This window comes from Phaenicophaeus curvirostris, unplaced genomic scaffold, assembly GCF_032191515.1.
Source record: "Phaenicophaeus curvirostris isolate KB17595 unplaced genomic scaffold, BPBGC_Pcur_1.0 scaffold_69, whole genome shotgun sequence".
NCBI lineage: Eukaryota > Metazoa > Chordata > Aves > Cuculiformes > Cuculidae > Phaenicophaeus > Phaenicophaeus curvirostris.
The window spans coordinates 812,181-837,287 of NW_027206691.1; the positions used below are offsets into that span (position 1 = coordinate 812,181).

At 59.2% G+C, this 25,107-nt stretch overlaps 4 protein-coding genes across 7 annotated transcripts; all 4 read left to right on the plus strand.

Annotated features, from left to right (window-relative positions):
- Positions 1-595: 595 nt before the first annotated feature.
- LOC138734245 (ATP-dependent RNA helicase DDX25-like) lies at positions 596-8,758 on the plus strand. 2 transcript variants are annotated; one of them, XM_069881823.1, is made up of 10 exons: positions 596-775; positions 2,512-2,647; positions 2,731-2,823; positions 2,926-3,028; positions 3,699-3,813; positions 4,177-4,354; positions 5,124-5,361; positions 5,822-5,984; positions 6,147-6,338; positions 8,042-8,758. In XM_069881823.1, exons 2-10 carry the CDS (start codon positions 2,553-2,555, stop codon positions 8,101-8,103), a joined length of 1,239 nt encoding a protein of 412 aa, XP_069737924.1. In that variant the 5' UTR covers positions 596-775; positions 2,512-2,552; the 3' UTR covers positions 8,104-8,758. The 2 variants fall into 2 exon arrangements, with proteins under 2 accessions (XP_069737924.1, XP_069737926.1); XM_069881825.1 differs by lacking the exon at positions 596-775 and adding an exon at positions 1,417-1,953.
- LOC138734225 (V-set and immunoglobulin domain-containing protein 10-like 2) lies at positions 8,361-12,020 on the plus strand. Its single transcript, XM_069881799.1, has 6 exons — positions 8,361-8,561; positions 9,495-9,643; positions 9,701-10,071; positions 10,820-11,104; positions 11,197-11,472; positions 11,620-12,020. Exons 1-6 carry the CDS (start codon positions 8,361-8,363, stop codon positions 11,880-11,882), a joined length of 1,545 nt encoding a protein of 514 aa, XP_069737900.1. The 3' UTR covers positions 11,883-12,020.
- LOC138734226 (centriolar and ciliogenesis-associated protein HYLS1-like) lies at positions 11,933-12,667 on the plus strand. The gene has a single exon (XM_069881800.1). It carries the CDS (start codon positions 11,933-11,935, stop codon positions 12,665-12,667), a length of 735 nt encoding a protein of 244 aa, XP_069737901.1.
- Positions 12,668-14,691: 2,024 nt separating this feature from the next.
- Positions 14,692-22,866, plus strand: LOC138734257 (ATP-dependent RNA helicase DDX25-like). Of its 3 annotated transcripts, none has more exons than XM_069881844.1 (11): positions 14,692-14,733; positions 14,823-14,886; positions 16,620-16,755; positions 16,839-16,931; positions 17,037-17,139; positions 17,797-17,926; positions 18,290-18,467; positions 19,237-19,474; positions 19,935-20,097; positions 20,260-20,451; positions 22,150-22,866. In XM_069881844.1, the coding sequence occupies exons 1-11, from the start codon at positions 14,704-14,706 to the stop codon at positions 22,209-22,211; spliced, it is 1,389 nt and encodes a 462-aa protein (XP_069737945.1). In that variant the 5' UTR covers positions 14,692-14,703; the 3' UTR covers positions 22,212-22,866. The 3 variants fall into 3 exon arrangements, with proteins under 3 accessions (XP_069737945.1, XP_069737947.1, XP_069737948.1); XM_069881846.1 differs by having other exon boundaries at positions 17,812-17,926; XM_069881847.1 differs by lacking the exons at positions 14,692-14,733; positions 14,823-14,886 and adding an exon at positions 15,514-16,059.
- The last annotated feature ends 2,241 nt before the right edge of the window (positions 22,867-25,107 follow it).

The window sequence follows — 25,107 nt, forward strand, 5'->3', positions numbered from 1 at the left end:
GGGCTCCCTTCTAGGGTTTGGAGAGATCCCTCCCGGTTTGGGGACTCCCTCTTGGCTTTGGAGCCGCCTCCTGGGATGAGGGATGGATTCCTCCCAGCACTTGGTGGGCCCCTCCTGGGATTTGGGGGGCAGCTCCCAGGCTGGAGGGGAGGCTCCCTCCTGGGATTTGGGGGTCCTTTACAGGGTAGGGGGATCCCTGCTGATTTGGGGGTTCTGCAAAGTTTCGGGACTCCTTCCCAGGTTTTAGGAATTTCTTACAGGGTGGGAAAGGCCCCTCTGGGGACGGGGCTGGATCCCTGCCCGCTGGGGCCCCTCCGGAGACTTCCTCCCGCTTTGGGGGGATCCCTCCCAGCCTTGGGGGCTTCCCCGCTCTTTCGGGGGCTCCCTCCCGGGGTTTGGGACTCCAGGTTTGCGGTGGGGCCCTCCCACCTCGGAGTCGGGGGTGTCTCGTCTCACCGGCCCCCCCGGTCCCCACCTGCGCCGCCGCCGCCCGGAAGTAACCTCCCGACCGGAAGTGACCTCCTCGACCGGAAGTGACCTCCCGACCGGAAGTGACCGCCCCGACTGGGCCGCTCGGGGTCGCGGGGCGATGGCGGCGGAGCGAGGCGGGTGGTGGGAGGTGCGCGGCGGCCCGTGATCCCTTGATCCCGTCCCCGCCCCGAGCCGCCCCCGCCCCCCACCTCGTAACGCTCCGCTCTGTCCCCGCAGCGCCCCCAGCACCGGCGGGGATGGCGGGAGGAGCCGGAGGAGGAGGAGGAGGAGGAGCAGAGGAGAGGTGAGGGGGGCAGTGCGGGCCGGGCTCAGCGCGGCCTCTGGCAGCGGGTGTGGCCGCGACTGTGCTGTCTGGCACTTCAGTTTCAGTAGAGCTGTGCTGGCACCTTCAGTTTCAGCAGAGGCTGGGGGATGATGTGGTTGGAGCAGCCCTGAGGACAAGGACTTGGGGTGCTGGGGGAGGAGAAGATCCACATGAGCCGGCAACGTGCACTCACAGCCCCGAAACCAACCGTGCCCTGGGCTGCATCCAAAGCTGTGGGACCAGCCGGGCCAGGGAGGGGATTGTGCCCCTCTGCTCTGCTCTGCTCTGGTCTGCTCTGGTGAGACCCAACCTGGAGCTCTGCGTCCAGTTCTGGAGTCCTCAGCACAGGAAAGACATGGAGCTGTTGGAGCAAGTCCAGAGGTGGCCACAGAGATGATCCAAGAACTGGAGCGCCTCTGCTATGAGGATAGGCTGAGAGACCTGAGGTTGTTAAGCCTGGAGAAGGCTCCAGTGAGACCTTAGAACAGCTTCCAGTGCTGAAAGGGGCTCCAGGAAAGGTGGGGAGGGGCTCTTGATCAGGGAGGGCAGGGGTAGGACAAGGGACAATGGCTTTAAATTGGAAGGGGGAAGATTTAGATTAGACATTAAGAGGAAATTCTTCATGCTGAGGGTGGGGAGGCCCTGGCCCAGGTTGTCCGTCTAAGTTATGGCTGCCCCATTCCTTGAAGTGTTCAAGGCCAGGTTGGATGGGGCTTGGAGCCCCCTGATGCAGAGGGAGGTGTCGCTGCCCATGACAAGGGGGCTGGAATGACGTGATCTTTAAGTCCCTTCCAACTCAAACCATTCTGTGACACCAGCTTGGGAGGAAGGGTCAATCTGCTTGAGGGCAGGGAGGCTCTGCAGAGGGACCTGGCTAGGCTGGATCCATGGGCTGAGACCAATGGGATGAGGTTCAACAAGGCCAAGCGCTGGGTCCTGCACTTGGGATACAACAACCCTGTGCAGCTCCAGGCTTGGGGATGAGTGGCTGGAACGCTGCCCCATGGAAAAGGACCTGGGAGTGTTGGCTGACAGCGGCTGAACATGAGCCAGCAGTGGCCCAGGTGGCCAAGAAGGCCACCAGCATCCTGGCTTGGATCGGCCATGGGGTGGCCAGCAGGAGCAGGGCAGGGATCGTCCCCCTGGACTCGGTGCTGGTGAGTCTGCACCTCAAATCCTGGGTTCCGTTTTGGACCCAAGAAGGACATTGAGGGGCTGGAGTGTGTCTGGAGAACAGGAGTTATGAGGAGCAGCTGAGGGACCTGGAGCTGTTGAATCTGGAGAAGCGGAGACTGAGGAGAGATTTCATTGTTCTCTGCAGCTCCTGGATAGGAGGTTGTAGTGAGGTGGATCCTGGGCTCGTCTCCCCAGTGACAGGTGGTGGGATGAGAGGAAATGGCCTCAAGTTGCACCAGGGCAGGTTTAGGCTGGGCATCAGGAAAAAATTCATCACTGAAAGGGTTCTCAGGACCTGGCAGATGCTGCTCAGGGAGGTGGTAGGGTCACCATCTCTGGTGGATTTAAAAGCCAGACAGATGAGGTGCACAGGGATGGTTCAGTAGAGGACTGGGAGGGTTGGGATTGATGATCCCAAAGGTCTTTTCCAACCAAGTGATTCTATGATTGTGTGTGAGAATTGGAGAGGGAGAGAAGGGAAGAAGGAAGAGGGAGGGGAAATGGGTGCTCTTCTTCCTCGCTGGTTCCTTCCTTTCCAGAGCACCCGGCAGAATCCTCCCTGCTGAACAAGCTGATCCGTATGTCCCTGGTGGAGTCGAGTCAGAAAGTGGAGATCCTGCAGCAGGACCCCAGCTCCCCGCTCTGTTCCATCAAATCCTTTGAGCAGCTGCCCCTGTAAGTCATGGCGGGTCAGGCGCGTACAGCAGGCGAGCAGCCGCCTCCACTCCTGACACGCCGTCCTATCCTCTGTCTTACAGGAAGGAGGAGCTTTTGCAGGGGATTTACATGGCAGGCTTCAACCGGCCATCCAAGATCCAGGAGCAGGCTCTGCCCATCATGCTGGCGTATCCGTGAGTAGCCACGCTGCGTTGGTGGGCCCTGGGTTCCTCGAGGCATCCCCAGCCTCGTGACACCCGCCCCTTGTGCACCACTAAGCAGTCTTTGCCTTGCAGGCCCCAAAATCTGATTGCCCAGAGCCAGTCAGGGACAGGGAAAACAGCAGCTTTTGTCTTGGCCATGTTGAGCAGAGTTAGTGCCGCCGAGAAATACCCGCAGGTAACACAGGAGAGGGAGAGCTGAGGCAGGAGGGCTTTGCTGGAGCCCGTGAGGTGCTGTTAAGGGCAGAGCTCTGGTTTGTGTCCCTGTCCCTCTGTGATCCCGTCTGCTGGAGGGGATAGTGAAGCCCCAGGGCATTCGCAGCAGCAGGAAGGGCAGAAGGGAGGTGGTGCCCGCCCGAGGCAGGTGCTCACACTTGCTGGCAGTGGATTAAGCCAGGCTTTAGAGAGCCTGGAATTTAAACGCTGAAAATCAGGCGCAGAGGTGCTGGCTTTCTGGTGGCTCCAGCAGCCCCACGAGCCCTGGTCACCTCTGCCCACAGAATCAACTCTGCCAGCTGCGATTTAAAGTCTCTCATCTCAAGTACAGGGGGTGATTTAAACACTTGCTTTAAATCTGGATGCGGAAACCAGTGTCACCGAGCTTCCAGAGACATATTCCCTCAAAAGCAGCTACGGTGACTTCTTTCTGCCCACACCCCTTTAGCTGTGCTGTGTTCCCAGCTCCTCAGCTTCCCCTGTGCTCTGGAGTGACTTGAGCAGCCTGGGATCTTCTCGTGCTCTTCCTGCCCTGTCAAAATCCCTTGTCGTCTGCCTGGTGTTCCCCGTCCTGGGAGCACCCTCGGCTTTCCGACGAGGCGTTTCTTGCCTGACAGTTCTCTCCCTCAAAGTGCCTCTGCTTGGCTCCCACCTACGAGCTGGCCCTGCAGACTGGGAATGTGGTTGAGACCATCGGGAAGTTCTGCGCCGACATCAAGGTTGCCTACGCTGTCCAAGGAAACAGAGGTGAGTCCGGTCGTGCCAAGCACGATCATGGAAGTGTCCTGTGAGTACAGGGATCTTCTCGGAACCTTGAGCTACCAGAAGCTGCACAGACCTCCGTGCAGCCAATAAAACTCTGTCTGTATTCCCCGCTCCTGCTAAGGAGTCTATTTTGCGATTGCTGGCTGCTTTCAGAGTGCCCCCTGCACACGTGGGGCTGGTTTCTACCTCCCCAAGGCTGTAGGGAAGCGTCAGCCCTGATTGTGGTTAAAAGCTCCAGCTCCACTTTGCGATGGCCCCCCTCAAAGGCCAGAATCTGAGATGAACAAGTGAAAAATGCGCTGGTGTTGGTTGGAGGTGGTGGGCTGCCATTTCCTGCTCTGGCAGTTCCTCAGGGCGTGGCGCTGGAGGAGCAAATCGTCATCGGGACGCCAGGGACAATGCTGGACTGGTGTTTCAAACGTGGCCTCGTAGACGTGAAGAAGATCAAGGTGTTCGTGCTGGATGAAGCTGACATCATGATCGACATGCAGGGCCTCTCCTGCCAGAGCATTCGCATTCAGAAGTGAGTGATCATAGAATCGCTTGATTGGAAAAGACCTTTGAAATCACTGTGTCCAACCATCCCTGTCCATTACTAAACCAGATCCCTGAGCACCTCATGTGCCCGGCTTTTAAACCCCTCCAGGGATGGGGACTCGGCCACCTCCATGGGCAGCCTCTGCCAGCGCCCCAGAACCCTTTTGACGGAAACATTTTTCCCAATACCCAGGCTAAATCTGCTCTGGCGCAATTTTAGGCCATTTCCTTTCTTCCAGTCACCTGTCCCCTGGGAGAAGAGCCCAGTACCCACCTCACCACAACCTCCTTTCAGGGAGCTGTGATTTATAAGGTCTCCCCTCAGCCTTCTTTTCTCCAGGCTAAACAACCCGAAGCCCCTCAGCTGCTCCTCGTAACCCTTGTTCTCCAGCCCCTTCCCCATCGTCCTGATGGCTGGCATCCTGCTTCCCTGGCCTTTCCCCCTCTTTGCTTAGCTTTGAGTGAATTGGTCTCCAAAGGACCTGAATGCGCAGCAAAAGAGAGTCCCTGTGATGCTGAAGATGCATCCAGGGAAAGGTGAGCCCAGGGACCCGGCTTTCTGTAGAACCGTATCTGTGAAACACACAGGAAGACTTTTATTTCGCTTACCTTTACTCTGCCCAGTTACAGCCCTTGGATTGGTTTCTCTTGAAGGCAACACAAAATCAACTGAAATGAGCTTTTATCTCTCTGAGCGAGCAGATCTGGGCAGCTGTGGCTCCTCTGGGCTGACCAGTCCTTTTTCCCTGCTCCAGGGCTCTCCCCAAGGACTGCCAGATGTTGCTGTTTTCCGCCACCTTCAAGGAAGCCGTGCGAGCGTTCGCCATGCGGATTGTATCCAATGCCATCGTGATAAAGCTGCGTGAGGATGAGCTTACCCTGAGCAACATCAGGCAGTACTTCTTTATATGCGAGAGCCAGGAGGAGAAGTACAGAGCCCTCTGCAACATCTACGGCTGCGTCACCATCGGCCAGGCTGTTGTCTTCTGCCAGGTAACGCAGCTCCGCCTGCCTGGGGACAGCACTGGGTTTGCAGTCAGTGACAACAGGAATGGTTCCTTTTCCAGTATGCATGTGGAGGGCTTTTCCCCAGATCCTCAAAATCATGGAGCAGAGCCCAGGGAGGGATGGGGACCGCGCTGCCAGCACTGAAAGGACAGTGATATGGCAAAGGCAGCTTTTAAAAGCGTCTCTCCTACCAGCTGGGACTGCCCTTGCCGGGCTTCCACGGTCACCAGTACACCCTGTTTTTCCTTGCCTTTTGTGACAGAAGCTTCCTGCTTGTTTTCATTGTTTTGATCTCGTTTTGCGGTGTTAAAAAGCACCAGGAGGTCCCTCGAAAGGAGCAGGAGACTCAAAACAGGGGGAAATAGCAGTGAAGGGTTGGCTGGGAGGGAGCAGAGCGGTGGGAGGGCTGCTGCGGAACCTCAGCCTGCCTCTCGCCACACCTCAGACTCGGAGGAGTGCGAGCTGGCTGGCGGCGGAGATGAGCCAGGACGGGCACCAAGTGGCGATGCTGACAGCGGAGCTGACGGTGCCGCAGCGGGCCGACATCATCCAGCGCTTCCGCGAAGGAAAGGAGAAGGTCCTCATTGTCACCAATGTCTGCGCCAGAGGTACCTCTGGAAAACCCAGTGCCCCTTGCAATTCCGAAGGGGGTGAAACACACCTCCTGGCATCTGCTGCTTCTGGTGGCAGCATGGCTTAAGGCAGGGATCCTACGGGATATGTTGGGCCCAGGGAGCCTTTCCCGCAGCCCTGATCTCACTGTTTCTCAGGGATCGATGTGCAGCAAGTCACCATCGTGGTGAACTTCAGCCTCCCCACCTCTCGGAGAAGAAACGAGCCAGATTTTGAGACCTATCTCCACCGCATCGGGCGAAGTGGACGCTTTGGGAAGAAGGGCATCGCCTTCAGCATGGTGGAAAGCTGTAACGTGGGGCTTGTGCACAAGATAGAGGAGTATTTCCGTAAGCATTCACATGTATCTGCCTCGCTGGGATAGGTTCTGGGACTGGTGATCTCCCTTCAGCTCATTTCCCATCTGCAAAGGGACCTTATTGGGCTGCTCTTCTCCCTGGGCGTGTCTTACTCGGCACAGGCACCAGGTGGAGCCTCCCTTCTGTCCCCCTTGCCCTTTGAGGGGGTTTTTATCCATAGCAGACGTTTTCAGAGAAACAGAATCACAGAATGTCCTTAGTGGGAGGGGACCCCCAAGTCTCATCAAGTCCAACTCCTGTCCCTGCACAGGACAACCCCACAATTCACACTGTGGGGCTGGGGGCGTTGGCCAAACACTTCTGGAATATTGTCAGCCTTGGGACTGCTTCCCTGGGAGCTGTTCCTGCGCTCCACCACCCTCTGGGGGAAGAACCTTTTCCCAATGTCCAACCTAACCCTGCCCTGGCATCTTCATGCCATGCCCTCATGTCCAGAGGGAAGAGCTCAGTGCCTGCTCCTCCTCCTCCCCATTGAGGAAGCTGCATAGCGCGATGAGGTTTCTCTTCAGTCTCATCTTTTCCAGGCTGATCAGACCAAGGGACTTCAGCCACTTCTCATACACTTCCCCTCTAAACTCTTAAAACTCTGTGCCCTCCTCTGGACACTCCAGCAGCTTTAGATCCTTTTTATCCTGTGGCTCCCAAACTGTCCCCGGTGCTCAAGGTGGGGCCCCAGTGCGGAGCAGAGCGGGACAATCCCCTCCCTCGCTTGGCGAGCGATGCCGTGCTGGATGCACCCAGGACGTGGTTGGCTGCCAGGTCACTGCTACCTCGTGGCCGACTTGCCATGGACCAGAACCCCCTGATCCCTTTCTGCAGGGCTGCTCTCCAGCCTCGCGCTCCCCGGGCTGTCCGTCCATCCGTGTCCCAGGGGCAGAACAAGGCCCTCGCCCCAGTTAAACTCCCTGCGGTCGTGATTGCCCATCTCTCCCGTTTGTCCGATCCCTCTGCGGGGCCTCTCTGCTCTCTGGGGTGTCAGCAGCTCACCCACTTCCGTGACATCCCCAAACTGAGTTATTAAACCTTCCAGTCCCGCATCCAGGTAATTTCTGAGAATGCTGAGGAGCGCTGGCCCTGGGATGAACCCCGCGGAATGCCACTAGGGACTGGTCGCCAGCCTGATGTGACCGCAGTCACTGTGACGCTTTGATCCAGCCCCTCAGCCCGTTCTCCCCACCCAGCACTGTGTGTTTGTCCAGCTGGCCACTGGGCCGTTTGTTCAGTAGCCTGAGATTTTGTGTGTGACTTGCCAGGGCCTTCACAGGCCCTGTCCTCCCCTGAACCTCCCCTGTCCTGCATCGGTTTGGAGGTGGGAGGAGAGGGTGGGAGCGGCTTTGGAAACCGATTGGGACATGCTGCTTCTGGCTTGGGACCTCTCACTTTCGGACAAGGTGCTTCTGGCTTAGGGCTCCTCTCTCGGACACGCTGCTTCTGGTTTGGGGCACTTCTTGCTTTCAGAGTCCAGGCCACTGCACTCCCTCACTTGGCACTGTGCCTTCTCCCAGTTTCCTTGGCTGTTGCTTGAGGGCCGTGGACTGGAAATCCCACCCACACAGGAGCGTTCCCACCCATGCCTGTGCACGCAAGCGGCACAAATGCCAGCTCACCGGCGGCCGGGCTTTGGTTTTACCAGCTCGTGCCCAACACTGGCAATTTTTGTTTCCTTCCTACAGAGACCAAGATCAAGGAGCTGGACCCAGATGACATGGATGAGCTCGAGAGGCTGGAAAACTGAGTGAGGACCAGGGGTGTGCTGCCCCCCCGTCCCAGTTTTGGTTCAGGAACAGAAGGAAAAGTTACAGGGGAAGATGTTCCAGTTCTCTAAAGAGTTTCCCCACATAGTTTGGTTTTGTTGGGATGCTGGGAGGAGGCAGGGGAGCCCTCAGCCCCAGCGGTTCTTGTCCCTGGTTTTGTTCTGGTTCTGTGGCCGAGGTTTTCAGAGCCCTGGCTCTGCAGGGTGGGAGGAATCCCCATGGCGCTCGGCTTGGGGTGATGCTCCTCAGCGGCACCTCTGGATGCGCTCAGAGTGGTCAGGAAACGGGGAAGCAGCAGGAGCTGGCTCCAGAACTCCGCTGCTTGTCTCCAGGCAGCAGCGACAGGTACCTTTCTGCCACAAAAACCTGGAGAAAAAGCTCAGAAAGAAAGAATGGGGAGAAAAGCGGAGTTGTTAGAAAACGGAATGACGGGCTCTCGGTAGGTGGCGGCAGGAGCTGCTGTCGCGGAGCCCGAGTGGAGCAGTTTGGGGACTGGAAGAGCCGGGAGCTCGTGGGCTGCTGGGCAGGGGTCAGGGGTTGTCCCTTCGCTGTCACCAAGCCTGTCTCTAACAGAATGGAATTAAATCCTTGCTAGGGTGGTGGTGTTCCTCCTGTGCAACAGGAATTTGGAATTTATCCCTACGCTCAGTGCAGACGTGTTTTTATTGGCTCCAAGTGTTGACGGTTGTGTCCTTAGCCACCAACATCCCCTGCTCCCCTTGCTTCAGCTTTCCCAGTTGCTTTACAAACCTGACCTGTCCAGGCAGAAACTGTGCCCGGAGCCGTCTGGCAGCAGCTCGGGGAGCAAAGCCTCAGCTGGCTCTGTAGCCCCCCGGGCCCGGCTTTACCCCACAGTGGGTGTTCGATCCCCAAACCTCTTTGCAGGCAGCCTCACACTCTTGGTTTGCTCCGGATGAGCCCCTTCCTCAGTGGACACAGGCTCTGGGGGTGGGATCTGGCCCGCAGACCCCTCTGGTTGGGGCGCTCCCCCTGCGTTGTGTTACAGCCTGGCTGCCCCCATGAATGTTTTATGGGCTGGGGCTGGTGTGGAGAGGGAGATGAAATATCAAACCCCGCTTGCCGCCCGGCTTCCCCAGCTCCCAGACCCCGCATGCTCCGCCACGGGGCTGTGGGAGCCTATTTTCCCTTCCTTTGGCCATAAAACAGAGGCTGGGGGGGTGAGTGTGGGACAGGGATCAACCCCCACCCCTGGGGGATGGAGGCGATGCTGCCGCTCCTTGAGCGAGCGCGCCTGTCCTCAGCCCTGAGATTGCAGGGACCGAGGCCGGTGGCAGCACCAGGTTCCTTCCCGGCCGCACGAGCAGGCTGATAAATAATTAACGGTTAATCAGGGCAGGGCTTAATTCCCCAGGGGAAACCAGAGAAGAGGTTGGCGCGGAGAGCGCAGCCCTGCTTCGCCATCGCTCCGCGCTGCTGGACATGGCGCCATGGCACGAGGCTGGGCAGCGCCGCACTGGAGGGGACCGTGGGCGCTGTGGCTGCTGCCGGTGCTGGCAGGGGGTGAGCAGAGCCCCCGAGCCCCGGCTGCCCGGGCGCAAGCGGGCCCTGACCCCGCTGCCCCCCGGCAGGGCAGCCGCTGGCGGCCGGAGAGGCGGGCTACGAGGAGTGGGCAGTGACGGGGGTTCAGGGCCGTGCGGTGGAGCTGAGCTGCGGGCGTGTGGCGGCGGCACCGCCGGCTGTCGTCTTCTGGAGTTTCGTGGCGGAGCCGGAGGGCTCAGGGCCGCCGCGGGCAGTGGCCGTGGGCTCAGGCAGAGAGGTGGCAGTGGCCCCCGGCGCGGGGACGCTGGGCAGGGTGACCCTGCGCAACGGGACGCTGGAGCTGCGGGAGCTGCGGGCGGCCGCCCAGGGGCGATTCCTCTGCCAGGGGCTCTTCCCGGAGCGTGGGCGACTCCACGTTGGCTACGCCGCTGTCCTCTTGCGCGTCTTGGGTAAGCACTGGCCGATGGCCACCGTCGCGTTCCCGGGGATCCCTGCGCTTGCCCGTGAGCCCTAGAGTCTTCCACTGGCCAGTGTAGCGTGCTCCTGGCCAATGAAGAGCTCAGTAGCCACTGAAGGGCCCCACTACTCACTGAAGCGTGCCACTAGCCAGTGTAGAGCTCTGCTAGCCAACACAGCGGCTTGCAGCCAGTGCAACACTCCACTAAGCAGGAAAGCACCCCATTAGCCAACGTGGCACCCCACGAGCCAACGTAGTGCTGTGCTAGCCAACAGCATCACACTAGCCAACGTAGCACCCCACAAGCCAACGTAGCACTGGGCTAGCCAACACGGCAGCACACTAGCCGACATAGCATTCCACTAGCTGAAGTAGCTCACCATTAGCCAGCGAAGGGCCCCATAAGCCAAAGCAGAGCCTTGCTGCCCGGCAAAGCACCCCACTAGCCATCGTAGCGTCCTGCTAGCCAGCACCATCTCCTTGCCCTGGCCAATCCAGCATCCCAGTAGCCCCTAAGCGGTCACATTAGCCTGTCTGTGGCTGCTCTAGCTACTCCCCACGCCCACAGCCAGGACACCCCCTCATTAGCCCATAGACATTCTCACTAGCCATCCTGCTTGCTGCCATAGCACATCACTAGCCAATACACGGTCTGGGCTGGAAAGATGCCCCCTGTTGGGGGCCCTGGGGGCTCGTGGGGGGCCCGGGGGATGGGGCTGCTCACGGCTTGGTGCCCCCAGTGCCCGTCTCCAAGCCCTTTGTGCGGCCGACGGCGGCAGTGGCGGCGGAGGGGGCGACGGTGGCCCTGACGTGCTCTGTGCGGGAGGGGACCAAGCCGCTGAGCTTCTCCTGGCAGCACCGGGAGCCCCGGGGGGGTCCCCTGCCGTCCCCCATGGGGATGGGGGGCTCCGGGGCAGAGCTGCGCCTGACGCCCGCCAACCGGAGCCACGCGGGCTGGTACGCCTGCACCGTGCGCAACCAAGTCAACAACTGCACCAGCGAGCCCGTCTACCTGGACATCATCTGTGAGTGGCCTCACCTTCCCGGGGGGCTGTCCCGGGATGTCCCGATGTCTCTGGAGATGTCCCGATGACTGAGGGTCCCCATGTCACCGCAGATGGCCCCGACGAGCCAGCCATCAGCGTGGAGCCCTTCTCCCCTGAACAGGGGGGCTTCTCGGCGGGCGAGAGGGAGGACGTGGTGCTGAGCTGCCTGGCTCCCTCCAACCCCCCTAGTCGCTACGTCTGGCTCCACAACAGCTCCCAGGTCCACACCGGCCAGACCTACGCCATCTCTGCCATCACTCGCGCCCAGGCGGGCACCTACACCTGCCTGGCCGAGAATACCCACCTCCAAACCCGCACCCAGGCCACCACCGTCCTCACCGTCTACTGTAAGTAACCCTGGAACAGGGGCAGCCCCACGGGTGCCCCTGGGGCGAGATAGACCAAGGCAGCTTCTGGTGAGGATGTAGGTGTGAAGGGCAATGTGGGAGGAGGGTAACAGCCCGGCGTCCCCCAGCTCTGATGGTCTCCTGCAGATCCACCACCCGGCAGCCCCACCTGCTCTGCCCTGGCCACCGGTGACCTGCGGGACGTGGCCCTGCGGTGCCGCTGGCCGGGGGGCTTCCCCCTGGCACGGCTGCGCTGGGTGGGCCCCTGGCCTCCCGTGAAGGAGGATGAGGACGAGGTGGCATCGGGGTCGAGTCTTTCCATGGCCACCAGCATCCAGCCAGGGGCGGCCACCAGGAACGGCCAAGCCCTTGATCTCTTCAGCCAGCTTAAATGTGCCACGATAAATTAACTGCAGTTTATTTTTTGCAGGATCCACCCAGTCTGGCAGAAACTAAGGAGATGTGGGGACCGGAGCGGTGTATCTGGGTCACTCCGGCAGCTGAGGAGCAAGCACAGCCCAACGATGATCTCTATGCCCAGGCCTCTCTCGGTCTAGGGGTGCGATCAACCCTTCTGGCATTTCCTGAGGATCAGAGGGGAAGCAGGAGGATGGTCATGAAAAGAAAGGTGCTGAGGCACAGACCTGATGGAGGAGTGGAGGTCTTTGACGAGTCGGGGAGCAGCACCAACACCCGGAGCCTGAGGCAGAAGATGCTTCATCATAGGCCAAGCCCAGAAGACAGCATCTCTGAGGGGGAAATAGAGTCAAGCAACACCTCCCATCCCTGGTGGCCCCGCAGGGACAGCCCCTGCTTTCTCCCTGCGGATTTGGGGAGCCAGAGCTCTCATGATTCTCATTACAGAGCTGCAGCAGAACAACCCAAGTCCTTCATTCCTCCGCGGTTCGAGCTGCTGGGCCGTAACCGGGGGAAAACTGACTGCGTGGCCAAATATTTTGAATATAAACGAGATTGGGAGAAATTTGGAATCCCAGGGGAGGATCGGTGGAAAGAAGTGCGCTGGGGCATCCGGGAGAAGATGCTCTGTGAGCCCGAGCTGCCCCACCGTCCGCAGCACCTCCCCATCCCCAACAACTACACCGTGCCCACGGAGAAGAAGAGAGCTGCCCTGTGCTGGAAGGTGCGCTGGGACCTGGCCAGGGGCCTCCTGCCAGAGAAAACCACTCCCTGGTAGCACCTTGAGCCCTGCTCCTTGCCTGTGAGCCGGGAACTGAGCACCAGCTGCTTTTATCCGCCTCAAAGTCCTCGATAATTTCTAAAAATCCCGTTTTTTGCATTTCAAGTGGGCTAAGTCCTACTATTCAAACTTTTTCCAGCACTTCAGAAAAGTGGGCTGGGTGGAGATCCCAGTTCCCCCGTTGCATCCTGTGATGCTGCTTCCCGAGCTCTGACTGGAAGCTCTGAGAAGCTGGCACCAAGAACCCCACGGCCTGCAGGACCCTTTGGATATCGCAGGAACAAGACTGCAGGGAGCCTGGGGATTTGGGGCAGGGAACAGACCCTGCATGAGACACCAAGGTTGTTACATCTGTGATGCCTCAGGAATTCCTTTAATAAAGTGTGTGAAAAGACTTATGGTCTGTGGGCTATTTTATAGAATCATGGAATGGCTTGAGTTTGAAGGGACCTTAAAGAACATCCAACCTGGCCTTGAACCCCTCCAGGGATGGGGCAGCCACCCCTGCTCTGGGCAGCCTGGGCCAGGGCCTCCCCACCCTCAGAGTGAAGAATTTCTTCCTAATGTCTAATCTAAATCTTCCCCCTTCCAATTTAAAACTGTTCCCCCTTGTCCTATCCCGGCACTCCCTGATTAAAAGCCCCTCCCCAGCTTTCCTTGAGTCCCTTTCAGTACTGGAAGCTACTCTAAGGTGTCCTAGGAGCCTTCTCCAGGCTGAACAACCCCCACTCTGTCAGCCTGCCTCATAGCAGAGGTGCTCCAGGCCTTGGATCATCTCTGTGGACCTCCAGGAGTTGGGGGTTCCTCACAGGGTGGGGGGGCTCTCCTGGGATGAGATGTGGATTCCTCCTAGGTCCCTCCCGGCATCTGGGGATCCCTTATAGGGTGGGGTGGGGGGAATCCCTCCCTGTTTGCATGCTCTGCCCAGTTTTGGAGGCCTCATCCAGGTTTAGGGGGTCCCATCACAATTTGGGGAGATCCCTCCTCATGTTTGGGGCCCCTCCTGGGATGCAGGGTTCTGTCATGGTTTGGGGAGATCCCTCCCATGTTTTGCAGACCCTCACGGTGCTTGGGGCTCCTCCCAGTTTGGGGGGTTGCTCCTGATGTTTGAGGCTCTCTCCTGGGTCCTTCCCGGAGTTTGGGTGTCCCTTACGGAGGGGGAAATCCCTCCTGGTTTGGTTTGGCAGTCCTACCCAGTTTTAGGGGCTTCCTTCTGTATTAGGGGATACTATCATGGTTTGGCGACATCCCTCACAGGGTTAGGGTTCCCTCCTGGTATTTGGGGCTCCCTTCCAGGATTCACGGGGTCCTTCCTGGAGTTTGGGGCTCCTTCCCTGGTTTTCGGGTCCCCCCCTGGGATTCAGGGGGTCCTCCTGGGGGTTTGGGGCTGCCTCCTCATTGTTTGGGGAGATCCCTCCTGGTGTTTGGGGCTCCCTTCTAGGGTTTGGAGAGATCCCTCCCGGTTTGGGGACTCCCTCTTGGCTTTGGAGCCGCCTCCTGGGATGAGAGATGGATTCCTCCCAGCACTTGGTGGGCCCCTCCTGGGATTTGGGGGGCAGCTCCCAGGCTGGAGGGGAGGCTCCCTCCTGGGATTTGGGGGTCCTTTACAGGGTAGGGGGATCCCTGCTGATTTGGGGGTTCTGCAAAGTTTCGGGACTCCTTCCCAGGTTTTAGGAATTTCTTACAGGGTGGGAAAGGCCCCTCTGGGGACGGGGCTGGATCCCTGCCCGCTGGGGCCCCTCCGGAGACTTCCTCCCGCTTTGGGGGGATCCCTCCCAGCCTTGGGGGCTTCCCCGCTCTTTCGGGGGCTCCCTCCCGGGGTTTGGGACTCCAGGTTTGCGGTGGGGCCCTCCCACCTCGGAGTCGGGGGTGTCTCGTCCCACCTGCCCCCCGGTCCCCACCTGCGCCGCCGCCGCCCGGAAGTAACCTCCCGACCGGAAGTTACCTCCCGACCGGAAGTGACCTCCTCGACCGGATGTGACCTCCCGACCGGAAGTGACCGCCCCGACCGGGCCGCTCGGGGTCGCGGGGCGATGGCGGCGGAGCGAGGCGGGTGGTGGGAGGTGCGCGGCGGCCCGTGATCCCTTGATCCCGTCCCCGCCCCGAGCCGCCCCCGCCCCCCGCCTCGTAACGCTCCGCTCTGTCCCCGCAGCGCCCCCAGCACCGGCGGGGATGGCGGGAGGAGCCGGAGGAGGAGGAGGAGGAGCAGAGGAGAGGTGAGGGGGGCAGTGCGGGCCGGGCTCAGCGCGGCCTCTGGCAGCGGGTGTGGCCGCGACTGTGCTGTCTGGCACTTCAGTTTCAGTAGAGCTGTGCTGGCACCTTCAGTTTCAGCAGAGGCTGGGGGATGATGTGGTTGGAGCAGCCCTGAGGACAGGGACTTGGGGTGCTGGGGGAGGAGAAGATCCACATGAGCCGGCAACGTGCACTCAGAGCCCCGAAACCAACCGTGCCCTGGGCTGCATCCAAAGCTGTGGGACCAGCCGGGCCAGGGAGGGGATTGTGCCCCTCTGCTCTGCTCTGCTCTGCTCTGGTGAGACCCAACCTGGAGCTCTGCGTCCAGTTCTGGAGTCCTCAGCACAGGAAAGACATGGAGCTGTTGGAGCAAGTCCAGAGGTGGCCACAGAGATGATCCAAGAACTGGAGCGCCTCTGCTATGAGGATGGGCTGAGAGACCTGAGGTTGTTAAGCCTGGAGAAGGCTCCAGTGAGACCTTAGAACAGCTTCCAGTGCTGAAAGGGGCTCCAGGAAAGGTGGGGAGGGGCTCTTGATCAGGGAGGGCAGGGGTAGGACAAGGGACAATGGCTTTAAATTGGAAGGGGGAAGATTTAGATTAGACATGAAGAGGAAATTCTTCATGCTGAGGGTGGGGAGGCCCTGGCCCAGGTTGTCCGTCTAAGTTATGGCTGCCCCATTCCTTGAAGTGTTCAAGGCCAGGTTGGATGGGGCTTGGAGCCCCCTGATGCAGAGGGAGGTGTCGCTGCCCATGACAAGGGGGCTGGAATGACGTGATCTTTAAGTCCCTTCCAACTCAAACCATTCTGTGACACCAGCTTGGGAGGAAGGGTCAATCTGCTTGAGGGCAGGGAGGCTCTGCAGAGGGACCTGGCTAGGCTGGATCCATGGGCTGAGACCAATGGGATGAGGTTCAACAAGGCCAAGCGCTGGGTCCTGCACTTGGGATACAACAACCCTGTGCAGCTCCAGGCTTGGGGATGAGTGGCTGGAACGCTGCCCCATGGAAAAGGACCTGGGAGTGTTGGCTGACAGCGGCTGAACATGAGCCAGCAGTGGCCCAGGTGGCCAAGAAGGCCACCAGCATCCTGGCTTGGATCGGCCATGGGGTGGCCAGCAGGAGCAGGGCAGGGATCGTCCCCCTGGACTCGGTGCTGGTGAGTCTGCACCTCAAATCCTGGGTTCCGTTTTGGACCCAAGAAGGACATTGAGGGGCTGGAGTGTGTCTGGGGAAGGGTCTGGAGAACAGGAGGAGCTGAGGGACCTGGAGCTGTTGAATCTGGAGAAGCGGAGACTGAGGAGAGATTTCATTGTTCTCTGCAGCTCCTGGATAGGAGGTTGTAGTGAGGTGGATCCTGGGCTCGTCTCCCCAGTGACAGGTGGTGGGATGAGAGGAAATGGCCTCAAGTTGCACCAGGGCAGGTTTAGGCTGGGCATCAGGAAAAAATTCATCACTGAAAGGGTTCTCAGGAGCTGGCAGATGCTGCTCAGGGAGGTGGTAGGGTCACCATCTCTGGTGGATTTAAAAGCCAGACAGATGAGGTGCACAGAGATGGTTCAGTAGAGGACTGGGAGGGTTGGGATTGATGATCCCAAAGGTCTTTTCCAACCAAGTGATTCTATGATTCTGTGTGAGAATTGGAGAGGGAGAGAAGGGAAGAAGGAAGAGGAAGGGGAAATGGGTGCTCTTCTTCCTCACTGGTTCCTTCCTTTCCAGAGCACCCGGCAGAATCCTCCCTGCTGAACAAGCTGATCCGTATGTCCCTGGTGGAGTCGAGTCAGAAAGTGGAGATCCTGCAGCAGGACCCCAGCTCCCCGCTCTGTTCCATCAAATCCTTTGAGCAGCTGCCCCTGTAAGTCATGGCGGGTCAGGCGCGTACAGCAGGCGAGCAGCCGCCTCCACTCCTGACACGCCGTCCTATCCTCTGTCTTACAGGAAGGAGGAGCTTTTGCAGGGGATTTACATGGCAGGCTTCAACCGGCCATCCAAGATCCAGGAGCAGGCTCTGCCCATCATGCTGGCGTATCCGTGAGTAGCCACGCTGCGTTGGTGGGCCCTGGGTTCCTCGAGGCATCCCCAGCCTCGTGACGACACCCGCCCCTTGTGCACCACTAAGCAGTCTTTGCCTTGCAGGCCCCAAAATCTGATTGCCCAGAGCCAGTCAGGGACAGGGAAAACAGCAGCTTTTGTCTTGGCCATGTTGAGCAGAGTTAGTGCCGCCGAGAAATACCCGCAGGTAACACAGGAGAGGGAGAGCTGAGGCAGGAGGGCTTTGCTGGAGCCCGTGAGGTGCTGTTAAGGGCAGAGCTCTGGTTTGTGTCCCTGTCCCTCTGTGATCCCGTCTGCTGGAGGGGATAGTGAAGCCCCAGGGCATTCGCAGCAGCAGGAAGGGCAGAAGGGAGGTGGTGCCCGCCCGAGGCAGGTGCTCACACTTGCTGGCAGTGGATTAAGCCAGGCTTTAGAGAGCCTGGAATTTAAACGCTGAAAATCAGGCGCAGAGGTGCTGGCTTTCTGGTGGCTCCAGCAGCCCCACGAGCCCTGGTCACCTCTGCCCACAGAATCAACTCTGCCAGCTGCGATTTAAAGTCTCTCATCTCAAGTACAGGGGGTGATTTAAACACTTGCTTTAAATCTGGATGCGGAAACCAGTGTCACCGAGCTTCCAGAGACATATTCCCTCAAAAGCAGCTACGGTGACTTCTTTCTGCCCACACACCCCTTTAGCTGTGCTGTGTTCCCAGCTCCTCAGCTTCCCCTGTGCTCTGGAGTGACTTGAGCAGCCTGGGATCTTCTCGTGCTCTTCCTGCCCTGTCAAAATCCCTTGTCGTCTGCCTGGTGTTCCCTGTCCTGGGAGCACCCTCGGCTTTCCGACGAGGCGTTTCTTGCCTGACAGTTCTCTCCCTCAAAGTGCCTCTGCTTGGCTCCCACCTACGAGCTGGCCCTGCAGACTGGGAATGTGGTTGAGACCATCGGGAAGTTCTGCGCCGACATCAAGGTTGCCTATGCTGTCCAAGGAAACAGAGGTGAGTCCGGTCCTGCCAAGCACGATCATGGAAGTGTCCTGTGAGTACAGGGATCTTCTCGGAACCTTGAGCTACCAGAAGCTGCACAGACCTCCGTGCAGCCAGTAAAACTCTGTCTGTATTCCCCGCTCCTGCTAAGGAGTCTATTTTGCGATTGCTGGCTGCTTTCAGAGTGCCCCCTGCACACGTGGGGCTGGTTTCTACCTCCCCAAGGCTGTAGGGAAGCGTCAGCCCTGATTGTGGTTAAAACCTCCAGCTCCACTTTGCGATGGCCCCCCTCAAAGGCCAGAATCTGAGATGAACAAGTGAAAAATGCGCTGGTGTTGGTTGGAGGTGGTGGGCTGCCATTTCCTGCTCTGGCAGTTCCTCAGGGCGTGGCGCTGGAGGAGCAAATCGTCATCGGGACGCCAGGGACAATGCTGGACTGGTGTTTCAAACGTGGCCTCGTAGACGTGAAGAAGATCAAGGTGTTCGTGCTGGATGAAGCTGACATCATGATCGACATGCAGGGCCTCTCCTGCCAGAGCATTCGCATTCAGAAGTGAGTGATCATAGAATCGCTTGATTGGAAAAGACCTTTGAAATCACTGTGTCCAACCATCCCTGTCCATTACTAAACCAGATCCCTGAGCACCTCATGTGCCCGGCTTTTAAACCCCTCCAGGGATGGGGACTCGGCCACCTCCATGGGCAGCCTCTGCCAGCGCCCCAGAACCCTTTTGACGGAAACATTTTTCCCAATACCCAGGCTAAATCTGCTCTGGCGCAATTTTAGGCCATTTCCTTTCTTCCAGTCACCTGTCCCCTGGGAGAAGAGCCCAGTACCCACCTCACCACAACCTCCTTTCAGGGAGCTGTGATTTATAAGGTCTCCCCTCAGCCTTCTTTTCTCCAGGCTAAACAACCCGAAGCCCCTCAGCTGCTCCTCGTAACCCTTGTTCTCCAGCCCCTTCCCCATCGTCCTGATGGCTGGCATCCTGCTTCCCTGGCCTTTCCCCCTCTTTGCTTAGCTTTGAGTGAATTGGTCTCCAAAGGACCTGAATGCGCAGCAAAAGAGAGTCCCTGTGATGCTGAAGATGCATCCAGGGAAAGGTGAGCCCAGGGACCCGGCTTTCTGTAAAACCGTATCTGTGAAACACACAGGAAGACTTTTATTTCGCTTACCTTTACTCTGCCCAGTTACAGCCCTTGGATTGGTTTCTCTTGAAGGCAACACAAAATCAACTGAAATGAGCTTTTATCTCTCTGAGCGAGCAGATCTGGGCAGCTGTGGCTCCTCTGGGCTGACCAGTCCTTTTTCCCTGCTCTAGGGCTCTCCCCAAGGACTGCCAGATGTTGCTGTTTTCCGCCACCTTCAAGGAAGCCGTGCGAGCGTTCGCCATGCGGATTGTATCCAATGCCATCGTGATAAAGCTGCGTGAGGATGAGCTTACCCTGAGCAACATCAGGCAGTACTTCTTTATATGCGAGAGCCAGGAGGAGAAGTACAGAGCCCTCTGCAACATCTACGGCTGCGTCACCATCGGCCAGGCTGTTGTCTTCTGCCAGGTAACGCAGCTCCGCCTGCCTGGGGACAGCACTGGGTTTGCAGTCAGTGACAACAGGAATGGTTCCTTTTCCAGTATGCATGTGGAGGGCTTTTCCCCAGATCCTCAAAATCATGGAGCAGAGCCCAGGGAGGGATGGGGAACGCGTTGCCAGCACTGAAAGGACAGTGATATGGCAAAGGCAGCTTTTAAAAGCATCTCTCCTACCAGCTGGGACTGCCTTTGCCGGGCTTCCACGGTCACCAGTACACCCTGTTTTTCCTTGCCCTTTGTGACAGAAGCTTCCTGCTTGTTTTCATTGTTTTGATCTTGTTTTGCGGTGTTAAAAAGCACCAGGAGGTCCCTCGAAAGGAGCAGGAGACTCAAAACAGGGGGAAATAGCAGTGAAGGGTTGGCTGGGAGGGAGCAGAGCGGTGGGAGGGCTGCTGCGGAACCTCAGCCTGCCTCTCGCCACACCTCAGACTCGGAGGAGTGCGAGCTGGCTGGCGGCGGAGATGAGCCAGGACGGGCACCAAGTGGCGATGCTGACAGCGGAGCTGACGGTGCCGCAGCGGGCCAACATCATCCAGCGCTTCCGCGAAGGAAAGGAGAAGGTCCTCATTGTCACCAATGTCTGCGCCAGAGGTACCTCTGGAAAACCCAGTGCCCCTTGCAATTCCGAAGGGGGTGAAACACACCTCCTGGCATCTGCTGCTTCTGGTGGCAGCATGGCTTAAGGCAGGGATCCTACGGGATATGTTGGGCCCAGGGAGCCTTTCCCGCAGCCCTGATCTCACTGTTTCTCAGGGATCGATGTGCAGCAAGTCACCATCGTGGTGAACTTCAGCCTCCCCACCTCTCGGAGAAGAAACGAGCCAGATTTTGAGACCTATCTCCACCGCATCGGGCGAACTGGACGCTTTGGGAAGAAGGGCATCGCCTTCAGCATGGTGGAAAGCTGTAACGTGGGGCTTGTGCACAAGATAGAGGAGTATTTCCGTAAGCATTCACATGTATCTGCCTCGCTGGGATAGGTTCTGGGACTGGTGATCTCCCTTCAGCTCATTTCCCATCTGCAAAGGGACCTTATTGGGCTGCTCTTCTCCCTGGGCGTGTCTTACTCGGCACAGGCACCAGGTGCAGCCTCCCTTCTGTCCCCCTTGCCCTTTGAGGGGGTTTTTATCCATAGCAGACGTTTTCAGAGAAACAGAATCACAGAATGTCCTTAGTGGGAGGGGACCCCCAAGTCTCATCAAGTCCAACTCCTGTCCCTGCACAGGACAACCCCACAATTCACACTGTGGGGCTGGGGGCGTTGGCCAAACACTTCTGGAATATTGTCAGCCTTGGGACTGCTTCCCTGGGAGCTGTTCCTGCGCTCCACCACCCTCTGGGGGAAGAACCTTTTCCCAATGTCCAACCTAACCCTGCCCTGGCATCTTCATGCCATGCCCTCATGTCCAGAGGGAAGAGCTCAGTGCCTGCTCCTCCTCCTCCCCATTGAGGAAGCTGCATAGCGCGATGAGGTTTCTCTTCAGTCTCATCTTTTCCAGGCTGATCAGACCAAGGGACTTCAGCCACTTCTCATACACTTCCCCTCTAAACTCTTAAACTCTGTGCCCTCCTCTGGACACTCCAGCAGCTTTAGATCCTTTTTATCCTGTGGCTCCCAAACTGTCCCCGGTGCTCAAGGTGGGGCCCCAGTGCGGAGCAGAGCGGGACAATCCCCTCCCTCGCTTGGCGAGCGATGCCGTGCTGGATGCACCCAGGACGTGGTTGGCTGCCAGGTCACTGCTACCTCGTGGCCGACTTGCCATGGACCAGAACCCCCTGATCCCTTTCTGCAGGGCTGCTCTCCAGCCTCGCGCTCCCCGGGCTGTCCGTCCATCCGTGTCCCAGGGGCAGAACAAGGCCCTCGCCCCAGTTAAACTCCCTGCGGTCGTGATTGCCCATCTCTCCCGTTTGTCCGATCCCTCTGCGGGGCCTCTCTGCTCTCTGGGGTGTCAGCAGCTCACCCACTTCCATGACATCCCCAAACTGAGTTATTAAACCTTCCAGTCCCGCATCCAGGTAATTTCTGAGAATGCTGAGGAGCGCTGGCCCTGGGATGAACCCCGCGGAATGCCACTAGGGACTGGTCGCCAGCCTGATGTGACCGCAGTCACTGTGACGCTTTGATCCAGCCCCTCAGCCCGTTCTCCCCACCCAGCACTGTGTGTCCAGCTGGCCACTGGGCCGTTTGTTCAGTAGCCTGAGATTTTGTGTGTGACTTGCCAGGGCCTTCACAGGCCCTGTCCTCCCCTGAACCTCCCCTGTCCTGCATCGGTTTGGAGGTGGGAGGAGAGGGTGGGAGCGGCTTTGGAAACCGATTGGGACATGCTGCTTCTGGCTTGGGACCTCTCACTTTCGGACAAGGTGCTTCTGGCTTAGGGCTCCTCTCTCAGACACGCTGCTTCTGGTTTGGGGCACTTCTTGCTTTCAGAGTCCAGGCCACTGCACTCCCTCACTTGGCACTGTGCCTTCTCCCAGTTTCCTTGGCTGTTGCTTGAGGGCCGTGGACTGGAAATCCCACCCACACAGGAGCGTTCCCACCCATGCCTGTGCACGCAAGCGGCACAAATGCCAGCTCACCGGCGGCCGGGCTTTGGTTTTACCAGCTCGTGCCCAACACTGGCAATTTTTGTTTCCTTCCTACAGAGACCAAGATCAAGGAGCTGGACCCAGATGACATGGATGAGCTCGAGAGGCTGGAAAACTGAGTGAGGACCAGGGGTGTGCTGCCCCCCCGTCCCAGTTTTGGTTCAGGAACAGAAGGAAAAGTTACAGGGGAAGATGTTCCAGTTCTCTAAAGAGTTTCCCCACATAGTTTGGCTTTGTTGGGATGCTGGGAGGAGGCAGGGGAGCCCTCAGCCCCAGCGGTTCTTGTCCCTGGTTTTGTTCTGGTTCTGTGGCCGAGGTTTTCAGAGCCCTGGCTCTGCAGGGTGGGAGGAATCCCCATGGCGCTCGGCTTGGGGTGATGCTCCTCAGCGGCACCTCTGGATGCGCTCAGAGTGGTCAGGAAACGGGGAAGCAGCAGGAGCTGGCTCCAGAACTCCGCTGCTTGTCTCCAGGCAGCAGCGACAGGTACCTTTCTGCCACAAAAACCTGGAGAAAAAGCTCAGAAAGAAAGAATGGGGAGAAAAGCGGAGTTGTTAGAAAACGGAATGACGGGCTCTCGCTAGGTGGCGGCAGGAGCTGCTGTCGCGGAGCCCGAGTGGAGCAGTTTGGGGACTGGAAGAGCCGGGAGCTCGTGGGCTGCTGGGCAGGGGTCAGGGGTTGTCCCTTCGCTGTCACCAAGCCTGTCTCTAACAGAATGGAATTAAATCCTTGCTAGGGTGGTGGTGTTCCTCCTGTGCAACAGGAATTTGGAATTTATCCCTACGCTTAGTGCAGACGTGTTTCTATTGGCTCCAAGTGTTGACGGTTGTGTCCTTAGCCACCAACATCCCCTGCTCCCCTTGCTTCAGCTTTCCCAGTTGCTTTACAAACCTGACCTGTCCAGGCAGAAACTGTGCCCGGAGCCGTCTGGCAGCAGCTCGGGGAGCAAAGCCTCAGCTGGCTCTGTAGCCCCCCGGGCCCGGCTTTACCCCACAGTGGGTGTTCGATCCCCAAACCTCTTTGCAGGCAGCCTCACACTCTTGGTTTGCTCCGGATGAGCCCCTTCCTCAGTGGACACAGGCTCTGGGGGTGGGATCTGGCCCGCAGACCCCTCTGGTTGGGGCGCTCCCCCTGCGTTGTGTTACAGCCTGGCTGCCCCCATGAATGTTTTATGGGCTGGGGCTGCTGTGGAGAGGGAGATGAAATATCAAACCCCGCTTGCCGCCCGGCTTCCCCAGCTCCCAGACCCCGCATGCTCCGCCACGGGGCTGTGGGAGCCTATTTTCCCTTCCTTTGGCCATAAAACAGAGGCTGGGGGGGTGAGTGTGGGACAGGGATCAACCCCCACCCCTGGGGGATGGAGGCGATGCTGCCGCTCCTTGAGCGAGCGCGCCTGTCCTCAGCCCTGAGATTGCAGGGACCGAGGCCGGTGGCAGCACCAGGTTCCTTCCAGCCCGCACGAGCAGGCTGATAAATAATTAACGGTTAATCAGGGCAGGGCTTAATTCCCCAGGGGAAACCAGAGAAGGGGTTGGCGCGGAGAGCGCAGCCCTGCTTCGCCATCGCTCCGCGCTGCTGGACATGGCGCCATGGCACGAGGCTGGGCAGCGCCGCACTGGAGGGGACCGTGGGCGCTGTGGCTGCTGCCGGTGCTGGCAGGGGGTGAGCAGAGCCCCCGAGCCCCGGCTGCCCGGGCGCAAGCGGGCCCTGACCCCGCTGCCCCCCGGCAGGGCAGCCGCTGGCGGCCGGAGAGGCGGGCTACGAGGAGTGGGCAGTGACGGGGGTTCAGGGCCGTGCGGTGGAGCTGAGCTGCGGGCGTGTGGCGGCGGCACCGCCGGCTGTCGTCTTCTGGAGTTTCGTGGCGGAGCCGGAGGGCTCAGGGCCGCCGCGGGCAGTGGCCGTGGGCTCAGGCAGAGAGGTGGCAGTGGCCCCCGGCGCGGGGACGCTGGGCAGGGTGACCCTGCGCAACGGGACGCTGGAGCTGCGGGAGCTGCGGGCGGCCGCCCAGGGGCGATTCCTCTGCCAGGGGCTCTTCCCGGAGCGTGGGCGACTCCACGTTGGCTACGCCGCTGTCCTCTTGCGCGTCTTGGGTAAGCACTGGCCGATGGCCACCGTCGCGTTCCCGGGGATCCCTGCGCTTGCCCGTGAGCCCTAGAGTCTTTCACAGGCCAGCAGTGTGTGCTGCTGGCCACTGAAGAGCCTGCTAGCCCATGGGAGTCTTCCACTGGCCAGTGTAGCGTGCTCCTGGCCAATGAAGAGCTCAGTGGCCACTGAAGGGCCCCACTACTCACTGAAGCGCGCCACTAGCCAGTGTAGAGCTCTGCTAGCCAACACAGCGGCTTGCAGCCAGTGCAACACTCCACTAAGCAGGAAAGCACCCCATTAGCCAACGTGGCACCCCACGAGCCAACGTAGTGCTGTGCTAGCCAACAGCATCACACTAGCCAACATAGCACCCCACAAGCCAACGTAGCACTGGGCTAGCCAACACGGCAGCACACTAGCCGACATAGCATTCCACTAGCTGAAGTAGCTCACCATTAGCCAGCGAAGGGCCCCATAAGCCAAAGCAGAGCCTTGCTGCCCAGCAAAGAACCCCACTAGCCATCGTAGCGTCCTGCTAGCCAGCACCATCTCCTTGCCCTGGCCAATCCAGCATCCCAGTAGCCCCTAAGCGGTCACATTAGCCTGTCTGTGGCTGCTCTAGCTACTCCCCACGCCCACAGCCAGGACACCCCCTCATTAGCCCATAGACATTCTCACTAGCCATCCTGCTTGCTGCCATAGCACATCACTAGCCAATACACGGTCTGGGCTGGAAAGATGCCCCCTGTTGGGGGCCCTGGGGGCTCGTGGGGGGCCCGGGGGATGGGGCTGCTCACGGCTTGGTGCCCCCAGTGCCCGTCTCCAAGCCCTTTGTGCGGCCGACGGCGGCAGTGGCGGCGGAGGGGGCGACGGTGGCCCTGACGTGCTCTGTGCGGGAGGGGACCAAGCCGCTGAGCTTCTCCTGGCAGCACC

Bases quoted from the DNA above. Each gene is read 5' to 3' on its own strand.
- LOC138734225 (XM_069881799.1), top strand. From the start codon at position 8,361: ATGCTCCTCAGCGGCACCTCTGGATGCGCTCAGAGTGGTCAGGAAACG. The intron at 10,072-10,819 runs GTAAGCACTGGC...TGGTGCCCCCAG, and splicing joins TGTCCTCTTGCGCGTCTTGG to TGCCCGTCTCCAAGCCCTTT. The intron at 11,473-11,619 runs GTAAGTAACCCT...GGTCTCCTGCAG, and splicing joins CACCGTCCTCACCGTCTACT to ATCCACCACCCGGCAGCCCC.
- LOC138734226 (XM_069881800.1), top strand. From the start codon at position 11,933: ATGTGGGGACCGGAGCGGTGTATCTGGGTCACTCCGGCAGCTGAGGAG.
- LOC138734245 (XM_069881823.1), top strand. From the start codon at position 2,553: ATGTCCCTGGTGGAGTCGAGTCAGAAAGTGGAGATCCTGCAGCAGGAC. The intron at 3,814-4,176 runs GTGAGTCCGGTC...CTGCTCTGGCAG, and splicing joins CGCTGTCCAAGGAAACAGAG to TTCCTCAGGGCGTGGCGCTG. The intron at 5,362-5,821 runs GTAACGCAGCTC...GCCACACCTCAG, and splicing joins AGGCTGTTGTCTTCTGCCAG to ACTCGGAGGAGTGCGAGCTG.
- LOC138734257 (XM_069881844.1), top strand. From the start codon at position 14,704: ATGGCGGCGGAGCGAGGCGGGTGGTGGGAG. The intron at 14,734-14,822 runs GTGCGCGGCGGC...CTGTCCCCGCAG, and splicing joins AGCGAGGCGGGTGGTGGGAG to CGCCCCCAGCACCGGCGGGG. The intron at 17,140-17,796 runs GTAACACAGGAG...CTTGCCTGACAG, and splicing joins CCGCCGAGAAATACCCGCAG to TTCTCTCCCTCAAAGTGCCT.